A 23,897-nucleotide genomic window follows, 5' to 3' on the forward strand; every position below is an offset into this window, starting at 1 on the left:
GGTTCATTTGATCTTATATTTATTGCACTCTTGTTTGCACTACAGTAACAATTAAAGCACATCCTTATGAGTGATCGAAGGACATTCATTGTATTTTTGTTTTTGTATGCTCTTTGTGCTATGAAACAATGTAATAAATAGAGTATAAACATGTGTACAGTGAAAACAGTAAAAATACTTTACTAGGAAACTGCAGTACTGGAATGTATAATGAATGTATTTCAAATATATACTTTGATGGAAGAATTTGTGGCTTGCATTCATATTGGAAGAAACAAAAGTGATCCACTTTATTAACAACAAAATGTGCTATCCTGCTTTCATAAGGCACCTAAGTCTGCTCTGTGAAACTTGATTCTAGATAGTGGAAACATGTAAAAATCTCTCTTTGCAGATTTGCAGTTTAGTGTTCTTTTTGAATTTTCCTGCCCAGTTCAAGGTGCAAGCAGGAAGACAGAAAATTACAAAAGGGGGAAAATGTCGCTTACATATTCACTGGAAAAATATCTATAGAATTTCTTTCTCATCCTAACAAAATATTTGATCATTCTAACCCAAAAAGCATTTGGAATCTATGTTATCAAACGATGTCACTAATCCTATTTGGCAGCATTCATTTGTGTATTGAAATATTTAAGGAATAATCATAATAAAAGTGCCTTAAATTTGGGTTTGAATAATTATTAACAGTTTTAGAACTGATTAATCCTGCTGTGAGTGTTTGTACAGATGGATAATAGGACCATCTAGCAATATCGAGCTACTTATTGCATTGTTGGGGTTGTGTGAAATTGCTACTATGACCTTTACACAACATCGCTTGTAATGTGGAACCTCTTAAATTGAAATGCCAAAACTTGGTACAATTTAAACTAGATTACACACACACACTGAAAAACAATCTATTCCTTGAAAGATAACCAAAACCTAAAGTTGCAAATATCACGTGTGATGTTACACTCCATAAGTTTTAGTTTTATGTGTCAATGGTTAACTTTGATGTTCATTAAAACATTGCCTGCGTAATACAGTAAATAACAATTTTATGGTGTCAACAGTGTGAACCTGGAATGAGTTGACTTGACATTATTCACCATGGGAAAATTAGTTTTCCAATGACAACAACTTGGAAGTAAACCAGTGTCACGGTCACGGCGCAGATGATGTCAAACATTGAGAATTCCACAGTGTATAATATTTTAAATTGTCTCTGTGAAGTTGGGAGTGAATTGATGGTTGGGGTGGATTTATAACTCTCAAATGGGAACTGTGATGTACGTACTCGGTGGGACCGTCAATCATTTGTGGGAATTAGCCATCAGCTGTATTTTGAAATGACCGCAAGCGAGACAAACACTTAGCGACATCAATATCTGGACAACTCTAATATAGAAGCACTGAGGTGGAGCTTCAGGAGCTTCTCTGCAGCAGCTGGACTTCATTTCCGAGTCACTTGTGAAGTTTTGAAGGAAGCTTCTAAAAAGTAACAAACACCAGGAATGTCCTCTGGGAAGTTGGCCGGAAGCTCCTGCCTGCTCCTGGGAATGAAAACAAACTCTGGACGCTCCTTCAGCAACCTAGGATGAAGTGTACACAAATAAAACATGAATCAATGTGGCTGGACATTCGAGGAAACACAGTGCTCCTCTTAATTTTCAGTTTCCTGCCTAGTACATGTGTTCTTTCCGTTGGGGAAAGGATGAAATTGGACATTGTCATAAAAACCTGTCACCTGTGCGTCGTCGGACTGATGTTGATTTTGCGAGGTTGGCTGCACGATTCAAACTTGTTGGCCAGGGTGACGTTATTTCCAAAAAGACAATAACGGGGCATTTTTACTCCGACTACACCGGCTAGCATTGATCCGGTGTGCAGCCCGATACGCATCTGAAAAACAATGACATATATCCGAAATGTGTCTACTCGATTTTTATTCCCACTTTTGAACTATATCCATCTGCTTTGTTACCTGTATTTGTTCTCCAGTTGGAGTCTTGACTTCATCAGAAAGCTCCATCATCTTTAAGGCCATCAATGCAATCTGGGCCGCATGGTTGTCACTCTCCTTATGTAGGCCACCAGCAACACAATAAGCATCCCCAATGGTCTCCACCTGGACGTAGCACAGTAAGATAGCATTAGGAGTCTTCTGACACGTCCATCTATCACTTGGGTTGAACCCCCCTCTCAACAAAAAAAACATCTACGCCTATCTTCTGCATCCTCGTCATTAACTGCCCTTAGGTCTTTCCTAAATATTCAGTCATTTTTTTGATGCGAGACATTTGACATTTTCTTAATAAAAGAAAAAAATATTAATATTTTGAAAATAATTTAAAGTATTTCTATTTATTTATTTATATTTTACTTATTTAGAATATTTTTTAAATATTGCCGTTAAAAGTACCTGAAATGTGGCAACACCTGGACACCTCAGTCTTTTACTCATCAGCGTCTCTATGTAAATGTCATGAAAGAATTGATAATATGCAATAGTGTCATTAATCCAAAAGAAATGATCAACAAAACGACAAGTGCGATGAAGTGGAAGGCAGTCTGTCTGAGTACCGAAAGCCGGCAGCCATAAAATTTCAATTCTACTTCATCCTTTGCCGTCTTAAAGTCGTCGTCTTCTTTCATGTAACTAGAGAGCACTCGACAACTATGTGACACAGACAAAGTGGAACTATTTTTAGACACGAACGTGGAATGGAACAGAGTCCTGAAGGAGCTTCCTCGCATCTTTACGATGTATTTGTCAAACATGCGGCTATATCTTCTGTTAAGGCTTCGTTGACATGTTGTTTATAGGAACCAGCTTTTGGCCAGGCCTCGCCGATGCCCGAAACACACACACAGCGTCAGTCTTCAGGTATTCAGGTAAATCTGAACTGAAGTTTACTTACCTTGTAAACATCAAGCTCCCCGCAATGATGGTCGAACCTGGTGTACAGCTCGTTGAGCATGGTGATCACTTGCATCGGCGTGCACAGCGAGCAAACAGCCGTGAAGCCCACCAAGTCGGAAAACAGCAGGGTGACCCGCTCAAAATTCTTAGCTTGGACCGTCTGGCCTTGCCACAATTGCTGAGCTACGGTACCAGGAAAGATGGAGAAAAGAAGGTCCACTGTTTTTTTCTTCTCTTCCTCAAGCGCCCGGTGGGCCTGCTCCAATGCCGCTTTGGCTTTCCCGAGACGTTTCTTCAAGCCGTCCTGCGCTTTGGCTTGCTCTCCGACCAGAACCACGTCACGTAGTGCGTTGTGAATGGGGATGTCGGACAGGTAGAGCCCGCGCCCCGTTAGCTCCTCCAGCTTATCCACACACGGCGAACCCAGGAACAAGATCACGTTGGACTCGGAAACGTAGATCATTTGGCCCTTGAGGTCCATGAGCTGCAAAGACAGATCTTTAAGTTCTCCAGTAAGGATTGGTAGTGTATTTAGTTTACTTTAAGAAAGACTGATTTTTCATTCCAATGTCCTTTGGACAACATCACTCACAAATCAATAAACTATATTAGGACACACTGTATGACTAAGAACACAAAGTATTGGCAACTCTACAGTGTGCAACTGCGTCAGCCATGCCAGAGTAGATTATTTATTTATATTGCAGCGGAATGCTATTTCTAAACATGACAAATGCCATCCAACCAAAGTCCGCTTTGGCTTTGACTTGAATTTCTCGTATCGTCAGTGCAATACACACAGGTTAGCTTAAAAACGTTTTTAAAAAAAGGCCAAATTAAACAGTGTGAAATGGACAGACTGCTTTTCATTGTATTCATTAATCACTGATGTTCTTACTATATAAATTGAAGGGGAAACTTTTCAACAAGTGGGAAAGTAAATGCTAGCATCCGCTAAACTGACCTTAGCTACCTGTTGAAAATGTTTAAAATGGTGGCTGGTAGATAGCTGACACCTTGATCATCTTGGTTCAAAAATCATTTAAAACTCTCTTGCTTCAACCAAGACATTAATATTTGGAACCGAGACTTGTATCCAGTCTGTTTTTAGTTTTACTGTCATTCCAAGAATTGTGGAGGTGGCTAGCTAGCAATAAAAAATATCCTACAGGCTCCTTTGATGGCTAAATTTAAAAAGCAAGTCTTCAAAAAAGGCAAAAGCCAGACTGGACTGAAAAGGACATCTTCTTCTTGCTTTGAGGTCTTTTCATCGGGGAAATTAAAGCCCTCGCGTGGGACAAATAAGACCAAAAGACTGTAATAAAAATGCTAAATTTGCCACAATGCTACAAATAGCTCTACTATAATCGGCACATTAGCTCGTGTGTCTTGTCTCTACGATCAATCTATCCTTAAAAAGTTATGACTTTGTTGTTTTGACTATTTCTAAACTGTCTTCATTTTCTTTTATTCCCGTCCTTTTGGGACACGAAAGTACATACTGAACCGAACTGAAGTTGTAAAACGTTGACAGGAATCAAACGATGGATTAAGGCTGAACTTTGCCTGGGTGCTTTAGTTCTCACGCTGGAACAGATTCAACGTAAGATACGATGGAACATGATGGACCTCTCATTGCAGCTCAAAGTCAAGGGTTAGAATAATGGCGTGTTAAAAAAAAATCGCTATTCTTACTTATATTTAGTATCAGCTTTTTCCGTTTGACTTATGGCGGACAGATGACATCAAATAATTTTAAAAGTCAAACAGGTGTTTGTAGACGATCTTCAACATAATTTGTTTTCGACGTAAATACATGGGAAAATGTTAGAGCCAAAACAGAGCTGTGATTAAGACTCATACCGTAACTCTCTGGTGGAAAGACGTACAAATGCTGGTCATCACCCGTGATGTAAACAGATTTAGGAGTAAAGGTCAATGGATGCACGAAAGTATCAGAGCAGTGATGTTTACACCGTGTTAACAAGCCTGAGTATAACCGTTTGGAATGACATGCTTTTATATACCCGATTAGCAAATAAATACAAATAATTAACAAGTAATGAACCCTCAGATACCAAGAGGGTTAGAACTGCCTATAGATTCCACAAGATGGCGCCAAATATGACAAAATTGTAAACTACTCCCCTCACCTATAGAAACAAAGTCACCAGCTGTCAATTGTTCTTTTATTTCCTTTTTTGCCGCAGACCAATGGACTACTTTTCTACCGGACTTTGAAAAATGAATATAGACAATTAATATTGGGAGGGGATTCAGTTGTTCTTGTTTTTTCTCGCTGTAAGGGGAGTCTAGCCTCTGTGAATAGTGAAGCATTAATGTATTGACGACTTGGTTCTTGTCATGGCGACCAGTTGCACCCGTCCATAAATAGCACCAGGCTCACTGAGCCTTTGATGGAGAAAAGGAGGATGACATTTGCTTGTGATCTCGGCTGGTGGGAGGATGTTGATCTCCACCTTGGGCCGAATGGTGCCATTAATAACCTCGCCTGAAACCAACCAACCAACCGACTGACACAGTTCTGAGCCTGGACATACCTTTACTGTGTTGTCCGCTCCGGAGACCCCTTGCTTGATCCGAAGGACAAACTGGGTGTTGAGCATGGTCAGGATGCCTTGAAAGGTACATTTGATTTGAGGGCACACGATGGAGAAGTGTTCTTGGAAAGTCAAAGTCCGCCTGAGACTGTCCTTCCTGCTCAGTCTCTTCCTGAGCCCGTGTCCGATTTGAACCAGAACCAGGTCTTGGTCCAGGATAAGATGGAAGGGGAAGATAGTGGAAAACAGAGAGGTAGGAAGGGTCCCAGCTGAGCTCGCCCGCAGAGGACTGGGGCTCAGGTTTTTATCCCCCTTGACCACCACAGTGTATAGAAGACTGTGCTGCGGGTTGGATTGAAGGATGCTGTCTTTGGCGCTGGGCGGGTCCATCAGCACATCCACGGTGGTGTGATAGAGCAAACGGGCGGCTGCCTTGATGACCCCAGGGAAGAAGAGCTCGGTAGTGGGGTGAGGGTTGAAGAAGTAGACAGTAAGCAGACCCGGATCTTTGTCTATGCACAGCACGGATGCTTGATTTAAACAATCCCCTCCATCAACCCGGTGCACGCTGCTTTGCTTCAGGAGCACGTTGAAGCTGTTGAGGAAGTCGTGAAGCGCGCCCCCCACCACCCGTAAAATGTGACCGTCCTCCTCGTAGCACATTTGGAAGAGCTCCTCGCCGAGGGACACTCTCAAGGCTTCAATCGGAATGGCTGCAGGATACAAGCAGGGACTATGAGAAGTTGTAAATATACCGTACAAAAGTGAGTAGATCTCTCACATTTGTTTTTGTAAATATATGATCATATCATTTCATAGGACAACACTTTGCCTCAATGTACGGGGTATACAGCTTGTCAAATCACAATCTAGATTTACTATTCCCTCAAAATAACAACAAACAGCACTTGTACTCAGGCGCCCCTAGTGTTCAGACTGAGACACCACAGTCAAATGAGCCAGAGCTTGAATTTAGAACAAGATGACAAATCTATGTTCCTCTAAAACAATTCATTTATTGTCTCTTTTACTAATTAAACTGCAGACATACTTGACATATTTGTTTTCATTTTGTGAACTTTATTAAATGGCATGGGGTATAAAAATGACCCATATCAGGATAGATGGTTTTCTCCAGATCACACAGTACTATAATATAGTATTACGTTAGTATTTAATTGGAATGCCATAGCTAACATGTACAAACCAGGAAACGGTTTCACAATTGACAGGTAGCGTGCGTTATGAGTGTCCAATTTGCGGTTACCTGTTTTGGTTGAGTAAGTGTTCATCATCTTCATTAAATGTTCCGGTTCTTCTCTGCAGTCCGTGCAACAAACTGCAATGCTGCAAACACAAAGATTAGGTTACAACAAAGGACTACAACTCAGAGTTCACACGTAGAGCTGCTAAGAACTGTTATACAAATGCATTTCAAGACAATATTATCATGAGAGGGGTAAGACAAAAATATTGTATGAACAGTATAGGATCTTATTGACAGTAAACAAATCCTGCTTTTTCTAAACAACTAATTTTTCTATCTCTACTGTATACATTATTCAAAGACATAGTACATTATAAAATGAATCCACAGCTGTTTCTTTTGTAGGTGAAAAAAGCAAGATGTCAAATTTGAGGATGAATTCAAAAACTAGGCTGTTCATAAAAATAGGCCTAATGAATGAATTTTAGTTTAACATATTAATCACACAATAATGTAAGTACTTGTTTGAATCAATTAAATCTATAAAAAAAATCAATATGGCTGACTGAGAAATTAAACCCATGCTTTAAAAAAAAGGAATATTGTTTTTTGTTGTTGATGATGATTAATGATTATTATTAATTACATATGGATTTTATGAAACTGAACTGGCTCCTGATGTTCCCCACCCTTAAGTGTCTGAGTAGCTCTCATTGAAATGACAACTATAGCCAATACCTTGGTGGAAGTTCTGCCTAATATAAAATATTACCTTTCCGATTCTCTTTGTTTCATCATACTTTGGAGGGCAGCGTGCAGCCTCTGGAACTGCAAAGTTAAAGTGAGAGACGTCTTTAATTAGGAGGGGGTGAGGGGCGGATAAAATCCTAAAATGGCAGCCAATTTTTTATTTCTTAAAAAAAAAAAATCTTCTATTGCGCGCACGCTCGCACTCACCTGAGGACACGCCAGTTTGCGAATGCTCTCTCCGAGGGTATGCAGGTTCACTTTGGCTCTGGTGCCCCTCTGTGCTGGTTCGTGCGCGCTCCTCCTGCCGCGCGCTGCCGAGCTCTCCCCGGCATCTCCACGCTGCTGCTCTTCTTCCTTCTCCTGCTGTTGATGCTGGTCGCTTTTGGAGAAAGGACACTCTCCGGTTATCTTCAGCTCCTTCAGCCTGGCGCAGAACATCTTCACTGGTGCTATGATGTCCTCACCACACAGGCACTGAGCTCATTGTGCATGCAAACAGACGCGCCAGAATGCCATCTTCTGGTGCGCGCATCTTATTTTGGTGTTTGCATCCTTTTCATCGCTAAATCTTCAACCAAGACGTGATGCGATGTTCTTCTGCACTCAGCTTCTTTGGACTGATGGTGGAACAGAGCGATAAGCGCCTGGGAGGGGAGGGGTAGGGGGGGAGGGGGGGGGGGGGGGGTAAGGAGAAGGGGGGGGGGGGTTGCCAGAGAGCTGCAGGCCAATCCATGCTCAAGCACGGCTGATGGAGCTGAGCGACCTATCAGCAAGGAGACGTTATTTCCAGACGACTTCTCACATGCAATAGATTTTTTTTCTCTCTTCACTTTATATGTATTTGGCTGCATGGTAGACGAGTGGGTGGCATGCCCGCCTCACTGTACTAATATCCTGGTTGGAATTCTCAGCTCCATGTGTGGAGTTTGCATGTTCTCCCCATGCTTGTGTGGTTTGTTTCTGGGCTTAAACATTTTGACACAGCTTGACTTGAGAAGTTGTTGCTAGTTCATTCTTTTCTCCCTGTGGTATCATTAGTCAAATATTAATTTAACATCCATCTATCAGGAATTCTCAAGCTGAAAAATGACGCAAATACTTCTCGACATGTTCACAATGTATACATTCATCTGGCCAAGAGTCATCACACACAAGCAAAAAGATATATGCGATGCTTATACTTCATATCTTCTCGCTAGATGTGTACGTGTGCCTTTCGTTTCCAGCACACAACGTGAGCCATATACAGTGCACAGATCCTGTTTACAAAACGCAGCAAAGATAGCAACGGCCCTGTTGCAAATCAAGGTCGACATGGTGAGATTTTACCAGAGATAAACAGCAATAGATTACTGCTTGAGCTGCATGGGGTCAATGCCAAGGAAAACTCGTTCCAAATAGATTGTGATATTCTTATGGGTTGCTTCTCAAGACATATTTTTAATAAATGCTACTCGGTGTTATTTTGAGACTTTGTATGACATGAGGCAAATGTTGTCAAACTAAATATTACTAAATATAATAGCCTTCACATCAATGAAATATGTCCACTTGAAGAAATAAATGCAATACTCGAAATAGATATGTCATTTTTTTCCCTCAAGACAACAATTTATGTTGCGCACTGCATAGCAGTTTTAAATTTTTTTAAAGAACAAAGTTTATCTTCTATCCCACTAGCTAATTACTAATGCTAACACCACATATATCCGTCTGCTTATACATGAAGTATATAATCCTCGGTTTCAGCAAAAGAGAAGCTATTTAAACACAAAAGGCGCAGCAACAAATGAATGACAGAAATCACAGCTATACAGGTGTATTTCAGTCATATTTAATCTTATACTCTGCAAGATGAGACGAGCCATATATATATCTGTCTTAAACTGCCCCCAGGTGGTCAAAGTGGGTACACTTGATGCAATTTGTGAAAAGCCCTTATTTTGTTACGTTTTAATACAAACTTGTACTAAATAAAAATGTCTGTCTATTTAATGATGGTGTGTTTATTCCGTATAAATGTAAATGAAATGAGAAGTTTTTGCTGTGAGCTCCCATTTGTACATGCAGTGCCCACTCAATCTGCCAGCTCTTGCATGCAGGCATTGCCATGCTGTCGCCCCAGGCAAAGCACGAAGAAACACATTCAAGCTTTTTTGTTACAGTGAAAAACGTCATTGCATTGGTGTTCCATTGCAAATTGATTAATGTCAACGCAAAAAAAAAAAAAAGACGATGTTTTCCCATGTTGCATATGAAGGGCAGAATGGGCACTGATGCTGGAATAATTATCGTGCGCCTCACTCCATGACCCACCAGTAGAACCACGCATGCGTAGATGTTAGTTACATTTGATTACGCTGTATAATATATGACAGCTTGGGAGAAATTCATACTTCAGTATCGCTCTTTAGCATTATGTAACAAATAAAATGTATGCAATCCCGTTTTGTTCCGGTGTTGTATTTTTTGTAAAACGTGTAATTTATGTCGACGATATTTACATTTATTTTTAAAAGTCTTATGTTGTTTCACAAAATTACGAGTTACACTGAATGCAACAGCAGTGGGAGGGGATATTGTGGGCCAATCAGCTGTTGCGGAAAGATACACGTCAAAAATTGTAAAACAGACATGGCAGCCTCGTGTGAATAACTATCCAGATTTTTTTTCTACCATAAAAAAGCACCATGGTGGGTATGACAACGATTTAAAAGCACATTTGTAACTGTATTAATATTAGTCTAGGTTTGTCACGTTGTCAATTGCATACCACGTTGTCGCTAGTTGTCCACATATGGTGAATATAAAACTTCCCTGCCAGCTGCTCATTTATTTTGTACTATTTCAGATTGAAGATCCAATTAATGTCGAGCCAGGAGAATTTCTCCGTGCGAGAGGACATCTGGAGCTCAAATGTCTCCTGGACAGCACTGATGGTATAATGAAATGTTTTTAAACATAGGGTCAATATCTCTTCGGGTGCATTCTCCTCTGAATTAATACGCGAGTTTCTGTAAAGTTCATTTCTTTTTTCAGTGACGCTCATGCATAAATGCATCTCAAGAACATTTGAGAACTTACGCTCTCAGGTGAAGTCAGAATCTTGCATCCTTCGAGTCCAGGATAGCCCAGTTATAATCTGGCCAAACAAGCACGTTCACGTGACCCCGAAAGAAATAACTGCAAACACACCGTGTGACGATCTACATAAATGGATACAGTAAGTTATTTTTCTTCTTCTTTTACACCTGTTCCATTTGTTTTCATTTGATTTGACTTGCATTTCAGCATCGATGAACAAGAGTTGGTTGGCAAAAGGTCAGCAAAGAAGAAGGGCAAAAAGAGCTCGGCAGCCGTATGTGAACATTTTGTATTTTGTCATTTTTTTCCCCCTGTTATATTAGAAAGATGAATACATAGATTACATGACATTCAACCTTTTTTATACCTCACAATTACAAGAAAAAAAAGTAAAGATTGCATTGAACCAGAAGTGCGTAAGCCCTAATTAAATAGAGAGAAAAAACTTTACAGAATATACCCATACATGTGTATATTTTCATCACATAATCACTTTGGTATTTAGAGAGTGATCAGCCTAAACCTCATGATGGAAGTGACAAAGCCAGGTCCCCTCCCGGCACCTGTTCTCCGCAAAACCATCCAGAAGTCCCACTTCCTGTCTACAACTCTTCCAATGGACTGCGTTGTCCACATATGCTCCACCGACACCATCAAAGAGTAACCGTCACAATTAAAATGATATATACATTTGTTTTTTTGTTCCAGCTAAGGCTGAAACTTTGATTGGAAACTCTCCGTCATCTCATTGTGCAGTGCCTGTGAGCGCCTGCTGGAGGCGCTAATACATCAGCTGGATGAGATGAAGCGAGAGATGCTGCGCCACATGAAGGGAACAAAGCTATTGGTCCCAGAGCCTTTCCACTTTCTGCTTCCAGAACCCAAAGGACTGGTGACAACAATCTATCCTGCTGGGGTGCCTGACAGTCAACTCGAGAACCAGCGTAAGGTACGTACGTAAATGACAGCGGCGCAGTGCCACGATATCCAGGTTACCTTTTGGAATTTAGTTTTGTGTATCATCAATCACGCCATCTTTTAGTCTAAACTTTTTTTTTGTTCTCAATTTTACAGGAGCTGCATGCGCGCTTTAAGCTGCCAGAGGACAAACCCTATTTTAGAAGAGCCAACGCTTATCACTTCCCCAACGAACCCTACAAAGATGGTTACCTCCGAAACCCTCACCTGGCTCTCACGCATCCCACCTTGGACGATGGAAAGGTAAAGCTATTTGCTCCGATGCGTTCTGGAATGGGAGTTTTGATGATTTATGCGTGTTTCAGGCATACTTGGTGCAAGGCCTGTACAGTTACCACCACTACATGCAGGACCGCATGGACGACAACGGCTGGGGCTGCGCTTATCGCTCTCTGCAGACCATCTGCTCCTGGTTCCAGCAGCAAGGCTACGTAGAGCGGACTGTCCCCACTCACAAGGAAATCCAACAGGTAGTTGGCACGAATGGGACCATTTTTCCTTATCATCAGGTTATTGGCTAAGCTACAGCGCCAGTTTTTGAGGGTGTGTACACTTGTGCAACTACATCGTTGCAGTCATGTCTACGTCAAGGCAGCTTTTTGGGCTGTTATCTTTTTTTTTGTTTCAGTCGCACGGGTTTGTTTGGCTCGATGCAATTTCAGGATCATTTGCCGCCATTTTGGGACTGTATTGCAATACGACTCGTACACTCGTCACGGGCTTAAATTCGGCACGACTCTAGCTGCAATTAAAATGGTATCAAACCATCATCAACCTCCATTTCTGTACATGTTACTTTTAGGCGTTGGTGGATGTCGGTGACAAACAAGGGTCCTTTGTCGGGTCTCGTCAGTGGATTGGATCTTTCGAGGTTCACGCTGTCCTCAGCCAACTACTCGGGGTTACATCCAAGATTTTATTCGTGAGGTTTGTCTGCTTTGCTCCCTGTCTGATAGTTTCATGTTTATAGATTTATGGAACGATGAACACTTGTTATTTCAGCCAGGGATCTGATATGGCTTCCAAAGGCAGAGAGCTGGCAAATCATTTTCTCTCTGAGGGAACTCCAGTGATGATTGGTAAGTTTGACGTTTAAAAAGTACTACTTCATGAGCTTTGATAGTGCCGGCTTATTCAAGTAGGGTTAGGCATAAAAGAAAAGAAAAAAAAGATGCGGGATGGTAAAAATTCTGTCTTTTGCAGGTGGGGGGGTCTTGGCTCACACCATTCTAGGCGTCGCTTGGAGCGAGACCACTGGGCAGATTCGCTTCCTCATCCTGGATCCTCATTATACAGGCGCAGAGGACTTGCAGGTCATCACAGAGAAGGTGGACCTCAAAATTGGCTCCGCGTCTTCATGACGGACTTTCAGAACTTTTGTTTCGTCTCTCTCGTCTCTCCCCCAGGGTTGGTGTGGCTGGAAAGGACCTGAGTTTTGGGATCAAACGGCATATTATAATATGTGTCTCCCCCAGAGGCCCAAAGCAATCTAATGTACGGCCATGTCGACTCACTACCAGTGCTTTGTCATGTAAATCCTATGACTGCCACCGCCAGGCACAAGTCTGTGTGTGAACGTTTGTCCAATAAATCAGCATCTCATTTGGTGAACTATGTTAGGCAATGACACTCCACGACCAGGGGGCTCCAGGGAAAATCTTGCCTAGGGCACCAAATTACTCAGAGCCGCCAGTGCCCATCTACACATTTCAGTTAACCTGCGCGCTTTGTCACTTTGTTCTGTCAAACGGTGCGAGTACGTACACTAAGTACACACTTGCGCGGGGTGGGAAGCCAGGCTCATGCAGGTGCTTCAAATAGTTAAGAGTTCAAAAAGTTAAGTCTTTTTTTTTTAGGTAACCGGCAATGGCATTTTGTAGCGGTACAAAAAAAATGAAGTTTTTTTTTTTTTTTTTTTACTACACATAAAATGAAATAATAATGCTTGAAAAGCAGTGGGAAGAACAAAATTGAATCCCCACCCCAAGGTTGTTCCGATAAACTTTTTGTTTTTTGGCGGGATTTGCTTGCGCATGATGGCCTGTGCATTGCTTGCTTCAATGGTATGCCACTGAAATTATCGACAGGGGCTCACAGATATTTCAGTGATGTTCCATGTGGGCTTTGTGTGCCCATAGTCGTCGTCCTTGTGATTTTTCTAGTCATTTCTTAACTCGGTTGGATGTCTTTTTGTTAGCTGGCGATTTTTCCTACTGCCTTTAAAGGCACCACCGCGATAAGTATTTCGAAAGGGGCACGTGAATGTCGAGGAGACGGCCCCGTATGTTCAGTGGATTTGGAAAAGAATCGAAAAGACTTGTGAAAGGACAAAAAGTGCCGCTCGTCGTTACTCGGATCGGCAACAGTTATGACATTTCGTAAAGACTTAAAGGAGCTGTATGGCGTAAGACAAAGAGGGTTATGTAAGGCTGCGCAGCAGCTTTTGCGTACGTGTATCGCGCACGCGCGCGCGCACGCACTCGTCATAAAGTTCCCAAATGCAGCCAATGAACAAGCAACAAATGTGCAAACTTTCCAAGCGCCATTGAAGATGACGCCAATTGAGCGCTTTATAGGAAGCTCGCTCGCAAAGTTCTTTCGGCTCGTTTGGTTCGGTGGATTCGCCTGCTCGCACCTCTTCACTCAGCTCCAGCCCCAGCTCCGGCAGGTCCGAACGCTCCCTCCTTTCTTTCCTAGTCATCCTAGAAAGAAGATGAAATTCTCCAAGCTGCTGTGCTTGGTGCTCGTGTACAGCCAGCTATTTGGGCAAGGTAAGGGCGTTGAATTCAATTACTATGTTGCTAACCATTTTGCGCAAGCTTTTAGGCGCATGAATAAAACTGGATTTAGGAGACTTAGGACTTTGTTGTGTGTGTGTGTGTGCCTTGCTTTTTCTCTGCCACATCACTTGATTTAGGTTTATTTAAAGAATAAATTCGGATCTTCAACAAATTGAAATCAATGTTGTATTCTTAAATAGAACGTGGCGCTTTTTGAATAGAGATAACACGTTACCTTGATTTCAAAGAAAGCCTTTAAAAAAAAAAAATTCAAAACCACTCATGGAAACTTTCATTGCAAACGGTATCCACTCTTACGAATAAATTCAGATTTTTTTTTTTAAACAAAGGGAATCACATTTTGCATTTTCAAACGGAACATGGGACTATAGCTAATCAGTAAGTGTTGCCTTGGCTTCAAAGAAAGTCCATTTTCAAACAAAAGATTTAAAACCACTTTCATTGCAAACAGGCCGTCTACATTTTTTAAACAATAAAGGGAATCAGTTTCCATTTTCAACCCGATCATGACGTTGTTTAAAATGTTAGCTTGTTTTCAAAGAAAGCCTATTTAAAAAAAAAAAAAAAAACATTTAAAACCACTTTCATTGCCAACCGTATACACTGTTAAGAAAAAAATTCCGATTTTTTTCAACAAAGGGGATCAGATTTTGCCTTTTCAAACAAAACATGGCATTTTCTGAATATGAACAAAATGTTATCTTGGTTTCAAAGAGAGCCTATGTAGAACAAAACATTTAAAACCACTTTCACTGCAAACTGTGTACATTATAAAGAATAAATTTGGATTTTTTTTAAACGGAATCATCACATGTTGCATTTTCAAACAGAATATGACGTTTTTCAATATAATAAAACACATCACCTTTGTTTCAAAGAAAGCTTATTTCAAGCAAAACATTTAAAACCACTCATAGAAACTTTCATTGCAAACGGTATACACTATAAAGAATAAATTCAGATTTTCGTTCTCAAATTCAAATAACAAAGGGAATATTTAGCATTTACAAACGGGACATGGCGTTGTGCGGGCGGAGGGGGGTGGGAGGATCACAATGTTAACCTTTGTTTCAAAAGAAAACTTGTTTAAAACAAAACATTTCAAACCACTCATGGAAGCAAACAAGAAGGGCGAATTGAATTTGGTCTTAATAGCGGATTACAGTTTGGGGCCAGTGCAGTTTCATCTTTTTCTCTCGCAAACAAAAAAGTAAAGAACAATTGACAATGGCTAAATGAATATTCAGAAATGAAAACGGCAAATAGCGTCTTAACAGTCTTTCCTCAAATGTGTACTTTGCACACAGACCAGACCAGACCAGAGTGAGTGATGATACACTTTGCCCTCTTCTGCTTTTCTAGTGCTGACAGCGGTGCAGACAGAGGAAACTTGCACGGGCACCGCTGGCTCAACTGTGCCGTGCAAGCGCAAGGCGGGCGAAAAAGTCATATTGACAATCTCAACCGGAGCTACTAATACCAAATGGATGAAAGGAACTATTAAAATTACGAACGAAGCTGATAAGCGTATTATTAGTGCTGACGTGAAAACACTGACGATCCTGAAGCTGGCAGAAGGCGACGAGGGAGAGTACACGGCCGGCACAACACCAGAGGAAAAGTTCCAGGTCCAAGGTTAGATGTTGCAGGAAAGCCGCTGGCCACACAAAAAAGCTTCTTGCGCACCATTTCCTTCGCACAGGGCACACACATGTTTTTAGAATGTGCGCGCGCACAGGGACAACACGCACACACTCCACACAGGGAAACTGCGTTTGCAAAATTCTCTTATGCTCAGGAGAAAAGTTGGAGAAAAAAACTGATTTGTCCAAAGTTTGACCAAAATAGCAAAACATCTCGGCGCCTTTTTCCACTTAGTTAGTGCCACCGTCTTTGCTCAGAGTGAGTGATTCTGCTTTTCTTGTGCTGGCAGTGGTACCAGTCTGCGCCGGCAGCCAGTCTGGAAAGGTGACATGCAAGGGCAAGCCGGGTGGAGAGCTCGAATTGAAGTCGGATGACGGCACCGGCCCATACGACTGGAAGAAGGACAACGGCCCAATTACAGAAGCTGCGGATAAGTACAGTGGACTCAAAGCGAAGGCCCTGACGATCATGAAACTGGACGACGACGACGAGGGAGAGTACAAAGGCACCAACAATGACAAAGGGATTGTCGTCCAAGGTTTGATGTTGCAGGAAAGCCGCTCGCCACACGAAAGCTTTTTGTGCACCATTTCTTGATATAGGCACAATCACGCACGCACACACATTTGCAGGCTTGAGTGAGAAAAACTAGAAGGTGCACATGACAGCACCTTAGCCAAATGATTACCAAACATTTTGCTAAATGTACACTCACAATCCATCCCGTGTTACCGGAATGTACATCTGCTTTTCTTGTGCTGGCAGTGGCCGACTGCTTTGGAGGAGAAGCGGGATCTACCGTGAAGTGCGAGGGCAAGCTGGGGAAACCCCTCAAATTGAGAATCTCAGGATCAGTTACTACTAGTACTGTCACCTGGGAGAAAGAGGGCGGCACACTCCCCGAGGGGAACGTGAAAAAAGGAACCAAGAATGAAGGTCTGATACTCGACACCCTGGAACCAGCCGATGCGGGAACCTACAAGGCCACCTACGACAGCAAGACTGTGTCCTTCACTGTCAGCTTTCCGGGTGAGTTTGATGTTGCACAATCCACTCGGTGGTACGAGACCCGAAAAGCTTTGACCCGAAAACATTTTGCGTTTCATTGGCAGTGGAAGCTAACCAAGAAGCTAGCCCATTCAGCGGCACTTTTTCCTTTACAAAGCGCACTCGCGGTGCTGCGCGCAAAAGTGTGCGGCAAGTTCAAACGTTGCCAGCTGACCTTTTCCAATTGCCATTCTCCCATTCAGATCCGAAAGGAGCCGTTGGGAGCACCACCACCAAAAAGGTGGCAACTACGCGCGCTCTCGGCGGCGGCGGCGGCGGCGGCGGCCTGTCCTACTCACCTGCTCTGCTGGTGACGGTCACCCTGGTGCATCTGCTGCTTCAGCTGGCCGCCTAGAAGACAGCACAGCACAGCACGCTGAAGGTGGAGGCAGAAAAAGCCAGCGCCAGGCAGCCCGCCCACCCACCAGCCAGCCATTGATTGGTCTCTGCATGCATTCTCCGACCATTGATTTGCCACTGTACATTTTGCCATTGAATTGCCACCATAGGCGCATTTAGTCGTTGATTAAGCTTACAATTGCTGCCACTGTAGGCGCATTTAGTTAGTTGGTAAGTTTTGGCGCATTTAGTCATGGATTAAGCTCATGCATGGAGTTAGATTTGCTTTTCCTTTAATTTGCTGCTTTTTGCTGCTCGATTGTTCTTTTTCCCCTATCTTCAATAAAGTCGTCAATCTTTGTTTTGTTTTGAATGAGCTCATTCACAAACGGCGGCTACATTTAGGGCTTGAATGACGATCAATGCGTCAGCTGAGTGTTGAACACACTTGCTCCATCCACCAACGATGAAATGGTGCTGGTGGTGGTTTTCTCTTGCAAGTCCTGTTACTGTTTGGGGCCAGTGCAGTTTTCTCTCACAAAACTAACGTAATAACCAAGAAAACAATTGACAATGGCTGAATGAATATTCAGAAATGAAGAGGGCAAATAGCACGTAACCGTCTTTCCTCAAATGTGTACTGGGTGATACTTTGCCCTCTTCTGCTGGCGGACACGACACCAGAATGCAAGTGTGCCATGCAGGGGCAAGAAGGGCGGAGCGGTCAAATTGAAAGTCCAAGGCACAGTTTCTGACCCTGATCCGGATGTCGCGCGGCATAAGGATAATGACCTTCCAAACTTACTAGTGACAACACTAAGTACTGGTGCCAAGGACATCGCACTGGAGCTCCTGAACCTGGTAGAAAACGACGATTAAAAAAATAATAATTGCTAGTGCATCATAGTCTGGAGTAATGTTTGTTGTGGCAATTAGGATAGAGCCGAGACATGTTGGTCCGTTACCTTTCTTCTCCTTGGGCCACTCTTTTGAATGGAAGGATTCCAGGGGAAGGTTTGTGGGTGGCTTTAGGCGAACATTTTTGAGGAATGTTTACATGTATTGGCTGATATTTTTGCGGAAAGGAGCTGATATATTACACCTAAAAAAATGTAGACCACGGCCCGTTTCTACGATGTTCATGTACCAACTCGATCGCGAAACGATGACGCCAGTCGCTCGTGACATCTAGTGGACAAAATGTTGAATTGCATAAATACGTCATCTCCGTCATGGGCTGACATAAACCTTTAAATCCGCTGGACATCAACACGTAAGGTCTTTGAACGGTGTCATAGCGAGCTGTCATCAGTATGCGGCTTTGATTGAACCAGTTGTGTCACTTCTTTATCACATTCGTAAGAGCGATGACGCGATGATTAAATCAGAGATCGAGCTCCCTTCGAGGCTGCTTAGGCCTAGCTCGGAGTTTGAAATGTGTATCCAAGAGGCACAAATCTGGCAACCGCGACCCATGACAACCGTTGCCAGGAAGTGACGTCAGCCAGCGTACTTTTGTCGCTCTTCTTCCTGATTTTAAACGCCGCGCTCCAGTCTCACCCGTACGGCCATGTACAATCCAAGTGACTTGGAGGGTGACGTCGACCACTCCTTTTTTGACAGCGATCCCGACGATGACAGAGACCGGGGTAGACGAGGCAGGAGCGAAGACAATGGCGCGGAAGAGAGCGTTCCCAGTGGTTCCTTCGATGCCTTAGAGGACGGGGACAGCGACTGCAGCACGGAAGGCACCCGTCGCGCACCCGTGGGCTCGCGCTCGGCATCGGAAGTAACCAGCGAGCGGTCCTCCCGAGCCAGAACACTGCCGAGTTCTTACAACCTCTCGAGCCGCTACAGCTCGCCGGGAGCCTCGAGGAGGAGTGGCCGAGCACCGTCCGCTGGCGTCCCCAGCAGGGCGTCCAACAGGTTGTCCCGGGCTGAAGGGTCGGACTACACGCAGAGGGGCAGCCCGGCCTCCTCACCTTTCAGGGATAGCAGCGCCAAGGGGAAGCGGCGAGAGAGTGTGACGCCGACCCGAGCCAGCAGCATCCTCCGTCCAGAGGGAACCTTGAATGCAGGTGGAGTGCAACTGTCGATGTGACAGCTGACTAGTACATCGTTACAGGGGCGTAGCTAAATATTTTCAGTGGGGTGCACACTGGCCAGGGTGACAAAGTTCTTCAGCAAATATATTGAAAAAGCACCAAATAAATAGCTGTACAGCGTAAATGACAAAGCACAGAAATGTAATGAAAGAAAATGATATAAAAGATAACCGAGTGACCTCATTTGACGAGGATGTATAATTATGTTTCAGACACGGACTCCTTTGCCAGTGGAAGTCTCATAGAGGACAACCTCATCCTTCACTGCAGAGGACGGCCATGCAGGAAGAACTTCACCTTCAACAACAACGAGGTGCAACGCATCGACCACGAGAATCAGCGACTCCTGCGGGTGCTCTCCCGCATCTCCTTAGCGCCCGGTGCCATCGTAAACCAGTTCACCCGCAAGAACACCACCCCGCTCATCCCTCACAGCTCTGTCAACCGCCTGCGTGAGCAGAAACGCATCGAGAAGGACAACCAAGTGAGTTCAGCTTTGCTTTCCCCCGAAAGTGATGGCTTTGCGGATGTAGCTGAATGGTATATTTCTGGGTACGATGCTCAAATAAGTCCACTGATGACTTGTAAGATTTAGTGGTGGTTGCTCAGCTGAGTTCTTGGAGAGTGGGTTCATTGAAAGAAGACACTTTGGACAGACGTGGACGGATGGTAGCAGCTGGGGAGGGTGGTGGCGCACCACAGCAGAACTCACTGTGACATTATCGGAAAATCCAACCGCTGCAGTTCTTTTGCCTCTTCCCACACTATATCGTACATATTCTTAATATGTTTTGCTCTTTGCTCCATATAGCTGAAAAAACAGTGTCCTTTTGTGGTAAGCTAACGCTCACTGAATCGCTTGTTGCCGGGCAGAGTTTGTCGGGCTCGATCATAACTGCCCCATTGGCCAATGGTTTTGTTGGCTTATTCTAACCACGGCCATAAAGGGTGAGTGTTAAAAGTTAAATGAAGGTAAGCCTTTTGTTGACAGCCTCCAATCAAAAAGATGAGCCAGCCGCCATTTTGATTGTTCATACTGTGTATTGCGGTAAATAATTATAAATACATTCTCACTATTTTGAGCTGCTTTATGCTTCATCTCAATACTGTGTCTCCATGTTTGATGATTCGTCTTTTTGAGTATGCCCACTCTTTCACATCTTTGTCACTGTCTATTCCTGGAGTGTAGTAATTGAATATGTGATCACATGTTCACTCACAGTGGCTTTGCTTTCTCTGCAGGCTCTCCTGAAGAGGTTGGAGTACGTCAAACCCACGCCGGCACTCAAACGTGCCAACCTGCTGTCTGACTACCAGCGTCAAGTTCGATTCCAGGCAACTCCATGCGAAGTGTGCGACGCCGCCACCAACATACTTCCATCCAGCGGTATGACCTAACACACCAAAATGTCCGCCAAATGTTTCATGAAGCTTTTGTATGGTAGCAGCAACAAGCAGAATAGTTAAGCGGAGACACATGTTTGAATGTAAAAATTCAATTTTGTCTTCGTCCACAGTGGCCGCCGGCTTGGCCTCGATACGGGGCAGCACCTCCCAGATTGGAACGCGAGTCACCTCGGCAAGCTCCAACACAGCCAGGTCTAAAGCCCTCCTCGCGGCCCGCCCACCTTTTTGTTGTTAGTCTTATATGCTGTACAGTGTGCATAAGTAGATTTTTTTTTTAAAGAAATAAAACATTCAAATGACATTTTGATTAGAGATTTAAAATTGAAAAAAAAAAACACTTTTGAAATTTGATAGGAAGCTAAACGTAAATGATGCCGTATTAAAAGTCTAATTAAATTACATGTCCGAATTGTAATGCTTGGTGAATTAAATCAAATGTGAAATTATAATATAACATTTGAATTTAAAATGTAAATACCACTTTTTCATTCGACAGTTAAGTGATGTCATATTTTCAAAACTAAAATTGTCTGAAAAATGTGTGATTAAAATGTGATTAAAAACATGTAAATGACACTATTTGTTTGACAGCAGTGTGTTATGGCACCACATGGTGAGAAACTGTAAATCTTTATTATGTCAGACGTTGGTTACACTTGGCCTTAACTTGGCACTCCCTGGCCACTTAATTAGGAACACCTCCACAATTCAATCTCAAGCATTGCATTGTGCAGGTGTACCTAATGTTGTGGTTGCAGATTTTTATTTTTTTTGAGTTGCTCCCACACATGTAAAGAGCTGACTTAAGACTAGCAAGCATCCTGAAGGGTATCCATGGCGACGCACGGCGATGGCCTATGTGTACTTCTTGATCTCGTCGTATAGCACCAGCACAAAAGCTCCGCCCATCCCTCTGATCACATTGGACCAAGCGCCCTTGAAGAAAGCTTTGGAACCTTCATCCTTGAGGATCTTCCTCCAGCAATCGATTGTGCCCTTGTACATGATGTCAGCTGCAAGGAGTCATTTGAAAACGGCAAAATTGATACAGCAAAATATTCCAGCCATGTTTTTCTTAGACTTGGATGGGAATAGACAGGTTTTGTGACAAGCTCACCTCCTCTGCGTCCGGACTGCATCATCATACGACGTCTGACGGTGTCGAAGGGGTACGACACAAGGCCAGCCGCGGCCGTCACCGTCTGGGCGATCATCCAGCTGACCACGATGTGTGTGTTCTTGGGATCGGGAAGCATTCCTGTTGGCGTCGGAGGATAAATGTGAATCTTGGAGATTTATTTAACTACATTTTGCCTTGCCTTTAGCTGTGTCAAAGCAGCCGAAGTAGGCGGCCCTGTAGATGATGATGCCCTGCACGGACACGTTGAAGCCCAGGTAGAGCCCCTTGAGGCCGTCCGCCTTGAAGATCTTCGTGATACAATTCCCCAGGCCAGTGAACTCCCTCTCGGCCGTGCCCTTGCCAATGTCGGCGGCCAATCGCGTCCTGGCGAAGTCCAGTGGATAGACGAAGCACAGCGAGGTGGCGCCGGCCGCGCCGCCCGACGCCAGGTTGCCGGCAAAGTAGCGCCAGAATTGTGTTTTCTGGTCCACGCCACCGAGGAAGATCTTCTTGTACTTGTCTTTGAAGGCGAAGTTGAGGGCCTGGGTGGGGAAGTATCGGATCACGTTGGCCAGGTTGCCCCTCCAGAAGGACAGAAAGCCTTGTTCCTTTGGGATCCGCACCACGCAGTCCATGATGCCCTTGTACTGCATCTCAGCTGTGATCTGCTTACTGGCATGCTGGACCTGCACAAAAACAGTAGTACAAGTCTTGATATTTAAATTGACAAGTAAATTGATAACAAGTATAGATTGACAACATCACTGACCTCTATTTGTAACCTTCTGTCTACGCAACCGGGTGTCCCAATATTTTTGTCCACGTAGCGTCTTCCCCACTGTCACTCGAGAACGGTCTGAGTATGAAGTTACAGTTCCCGAGTTAAATTTAGCGCTTCACTTTCACTGCTTATGCTTAAGTCGGACTCTGAATTCAAGTAGTAAATTTTGGCTCACTGATGGCGCAAGGCGGACTTTCAATGGTGACGCATTCATAACCGTGAGCGCCAACAATGTTGTGAATTTAAAAAACAAAGTCACATATTTACACGTATGACGCACAGTTAGACGTAGATCAGGTTTTACGCACAAATCAAGATTGGACTCTGACAGCGATTCGATTTACCAACCTTGCCTGACTTATTTCGTCCGGTGATAATGAGTCACCAACTTTTACGCACACGAACGTTGGTTGATCCGTATCAGGAGCTGTTCTTGCTCCACCCACTAACTATTACGCATGACAAGATTGACTCATTTCAGCAGTTATCACTTTTTTCTTTAACGTTACCGCACGCATTACGCATTATTTCAGGAGATCATTTTGACGACACGCTCATTGACGCGCATGACGCCCATACAAGCTTACGTCACCAACTTTTACGCACGGGAATAAGGCGTTCTCACGCTTGCTCTTACTTTGTACTTACTCGATACTTTTACGCATAGATTACGCACCCAAATTTGGTTGGTTGCTCCAGACTAACGCACATTTAGACGCACAAGTCGAACGCATTTTGCTCTTGCGCACCACTGTGTTGCGCACTTATTTCAATATTGCGCGCTCATTTCAATATTTTTCATTACCTGCAGTAAGAGTTTGACTCTTTCGATGGGTGCCACGGCTGTTTTGGAGATTGCAGCGGCCACACCACCGGCCAAGAAGTCTTTCAGGAAACTGGTCACCGCGTCCGACATGGCTGCACGCTTCACACACACGCAGCTCCTGCAGGATACCCAATGTGGCAGGTCCAAGTGGACGATGCGCCACCCACGCGTGTCCTAATATATGAGGGGAGCTGGTGTATCGCGAGAATTAAGAGCTGATGGATCTACTCCTCGTCGAACCCGCTCACGAGGCTGAATTAATATCCGAGGTTGAAGTTCACGAGGAAGTTTAATGATGTGCGCACACACACATCGAGGGGACGTTTAAAGGACACGAGA

The 23,897-nt window shown here is 43.6% G+C and overlaps 5 protein-coding genes and 1 long non-coding RNA gene across 7 annotated transcripts; 3 read left to right on the forward strand and 3 right to left on the reverse strand.

Moving 5' to 3' along the window:
• Positions 1–2: 2 nt before the first annotated feature.
• gucy1a1 (guanylate cyclase 1 soluble subunit alpha 1) lies at positions 3–8,033 on the reverse strand. Its single transcript, XM_088372680.1, has 8 exons — positions 7,634–8,033; positions 7,449–7,504; positions 6,737–6,816; positions 5,470–6,182; positions 2,907–3,392; positions 1,970–2,113; positions 1,733–1,887; positions 3–1,577 (listed from the first exon to the last, which is right to left on the reverse strand). Exons 1-8 carry the CDS (start codon positions 7,862–7,864, stop codon positions 1,439–1,441), a joined length of 2,004 nt encoding a protein of 667 aa, XP_088228806.1. The 5' UTR covers positions 7,865–8,033; the 3' UTR covers positions 3–1,438.
• A 1,965-nt stretch (positions 8,034–9,998) lies between these two features.
• Positions 9,999–13,099, forward strand: ufsp2 (ufm1-specific peptidase 2). 2 transcript variants are annotated; one of them, XM_088373376.1, is made up of 12 exons: positions 9,999–10,119; positions 10,278–10,365; positions 10,466–10,649; positions 10,718–10,784; positions 11,016–11,170; positions 11,267–11,459; positions 11,585–11,731; positions 11,794–11,958; positions 12,291–12,415; positions 12,491–12,567; positions 12,692–12,816; positions 12,895–13,099. In XM_088373376.1, the coding sequence occupies exons 1-12, from the start codon at positions 10,117–10,119 to the stop codon at positions 12,979–12,981; spliced, it is 1,416 nt and encodes a 471-aa protein (XP_088229502.1). In that variant the 5' UTR covers positions 9,999–10,116; the 3' UTR covers positions 12,982–13,099. The 2 variants fall into 2 exon arrangements, with proteins under 2 accessions (XP_088229502.1, XP_088229503.1); XM_088373377.1 differs by having other exon boundaries at positions 10,071–10,119; positions 10,449–10,649.
• A 918-nt stretch (positions 13,100–14,017) lies between these two features.
• Positions 14,018–17,679, forward strand: LOC148399553 (uncharacterized). The gene is made up of 5 exons (XM_088373378.1): positions 14,018–14,259; positions 15,652–15,924; positions 16,223–16,471; positions 16,699–16,962; positions 17,184–17,679. The coding sequence occupies exons 1-5, from the start codon at positions 14,040–14,042 to the stop codon at positions 17,333–17,335; spliced, it is 1,158 nt and encodes a 385-aa protein (XP_088229504.1). The 5' UTR covers positions 14,018–14,039; the 3' UTR covers positions 17,336–17,679.
• LOC148399554 (uncharacterized) lies at positions 14,505–19,391 on the reverse strand. Its single transcript, XR_015857968.1, has 2 exons — positions 18,285–19,391; positions 14,505–18,177 (listed from the first exon to the last, which is right to left on the reverse strand). It is a non-coding gene; the product is annotated as an uncharacterized LOC148399554 (long non-coding RNA).
• Positions 18,741–21,407, forward strand: cfap97 (cilia and flagella associated protein 97). The gene is made up of 4 exons (XM_088373379.1): positions 18,741–19,397; positions 19,637–19,908; positions 20,667–20,811; positions 20,942–21,407. Exons 1-4 carry the CDS (start codon positions 18,890–18,892, stop codon positions 21,064–21,066), a joined length of 1,050 nt encoding a protein of 349 aa, XP_088229505.1. The 5' UTR covers positions 18,741–18,889; the 3' UTR covers positions 21,067–21,407.
• A 35-nt stretch (positions 21,408–21,442) lies between these two features.
• On the reverse strand, positions 21,443–23,728 carry slc25a4 (solute carrier family 25 member 4). Its single transcript, XM_088373381.1, has 4 exons — positions 23,538–23,728; positions 22,151–22,637; positions 21,949–22,089; positions 21,443–21,844 (listed from the first exon to the last, which is right to left on the reverse strand). The coding sequence occupies exons 1-4, from the start codon at positions 23,646–23,648 to the stop codon at positions 21,687–21,689; spliced, it is 897 nt and encodes a 298-aa protein (XP_088229507.1). The 5' UTR covers positions 23,649–23,728; the 3' UTR covers positions 21,443–21,686.
• Positions 23,729–23,897: the final 169 nt, after the last annotated feature.

The sequence above is a fragment of the Syngnathus floridae genome, chromosome 4 (genome assembly GCF_059516105.1).
Source record: "Syngnathus floridae isolate MCC-2025c chromosome 4, RoL_Sflo_1.0, whole genome shotgun sequence".
Taxonomy (NCBI): domain Eukaryota; kingdom Metazoa; phylum Chordata; class Actinopteri; order Syngnathiformes; family Syngnathidae; genus Syngnathus; species Syngnathus floridae.

Excerpts from the sequence above, each read along its gene's own strand:
- gucy1a1 (XM_088372680.1), bottom strand. The coding sequence starts at position 7,864 with ATGTTCTGCGCCAGGCTGAAGGAGCTGAAGATAACCGGAGAGTGTCCT. Across the intron at positions 6,183-6,736 it reads CACTTACTCAACCAAAACAG|CCATTCCGATTGAAGCCTTG; the intron begins GTAACCGCAAAT and ends TGTATCCTGCAG. Across the intron at positions 3,393-5,469 it reads GAGCGGACAACACAGTAAAG|CTCATGGACCTCAAGGGCCA; the intron begins GTATGTCCAGGC and ends CTGTCTTTGCAG.
- ufsp2 (XM_088373376.1), top strand. Across the intron at positions 10,785-11,015 it reads GCAAAAAGAGCTCGGCAGCC|AGAGTGATCAGCCTAAACCT; the intron begins GTATGTGAACAT and ends TTTGGTATTTAG. Across the intron at positions 11,171-11,266 it reads TCCACCGACACCATCAAAGA|TGCCTGTGAGCGCCTGCTGG; the intron begins GTAACCGTCACA and ends CTCATTGTGCAG.
- LOC148399553 (XM_088373378.1), top strand. The coding sequence starts at position 14,040 with ATGACGCCAATTGAGCGCTTTATAGGAAGCTCGCTCGCAAAGTTCTTT. Across the intron at positions 15,925-16,222 it reads GGAAAAGTTCCAGGTCCAAG|TGGTACCAGTCTGCGCCGGC; the intron begins GTTAGATGTTGC and ends TTGTGCTGGCAG. Across the intron at positions 16,963-17,183 it reads CTTCACTGTCAGCTTTCCGG|ATCCGAAAGGAGCCGTTGGG; the intron begins GTGAGTTTGATG and ends TCTCCCATTCAG.
- cfap97 (XM_088373379.1), top strand. The coding sequence starts at position 18,890 with ATGTACAATCCAAGTGACTTGGAGGGTGACGTCGACCACTCCTTTTTT. Across the intron at positions 19,398-19,636 it reads AGAGGGAACCTTGAATGCAG|ACACGGACTCCTTTGCCAGT; the intron begins GTGGAGTGCAAC and ends ATTATGTTTCAG. Across the intron at positions 20,812-20,941 it reads CAACATACTTCCATCCAGCG|TGGCCGCCGGCTTGGCCTCG; the intron begins GTATGACCTAAC and ends CTTCGTCCACAG.
- slc25a4 (XM_088373381.1), bottom strand. The coding sequence starts at position 23,648 with ATGTCGGACGCGGTGACCAGTTTCCTGAAAGACTTCTTGGCCGGTGGT. Across the intron at positions 22,090-22,150 it reads CTGCTTTGACACAGCTAAAG|GAATGCTTCCCGATCCCAAG; the intron begins GCAAGGCAAAAT and ends CGACGCCAACAG. Across the intron at positions 21,845-21,948 it reads GCAGTCCGGACGCAGAGGAG|CTGACATCATGTACAAGGGC; the intron begins GTGAGCTTGTCA and ends GACTCCTTGCAG.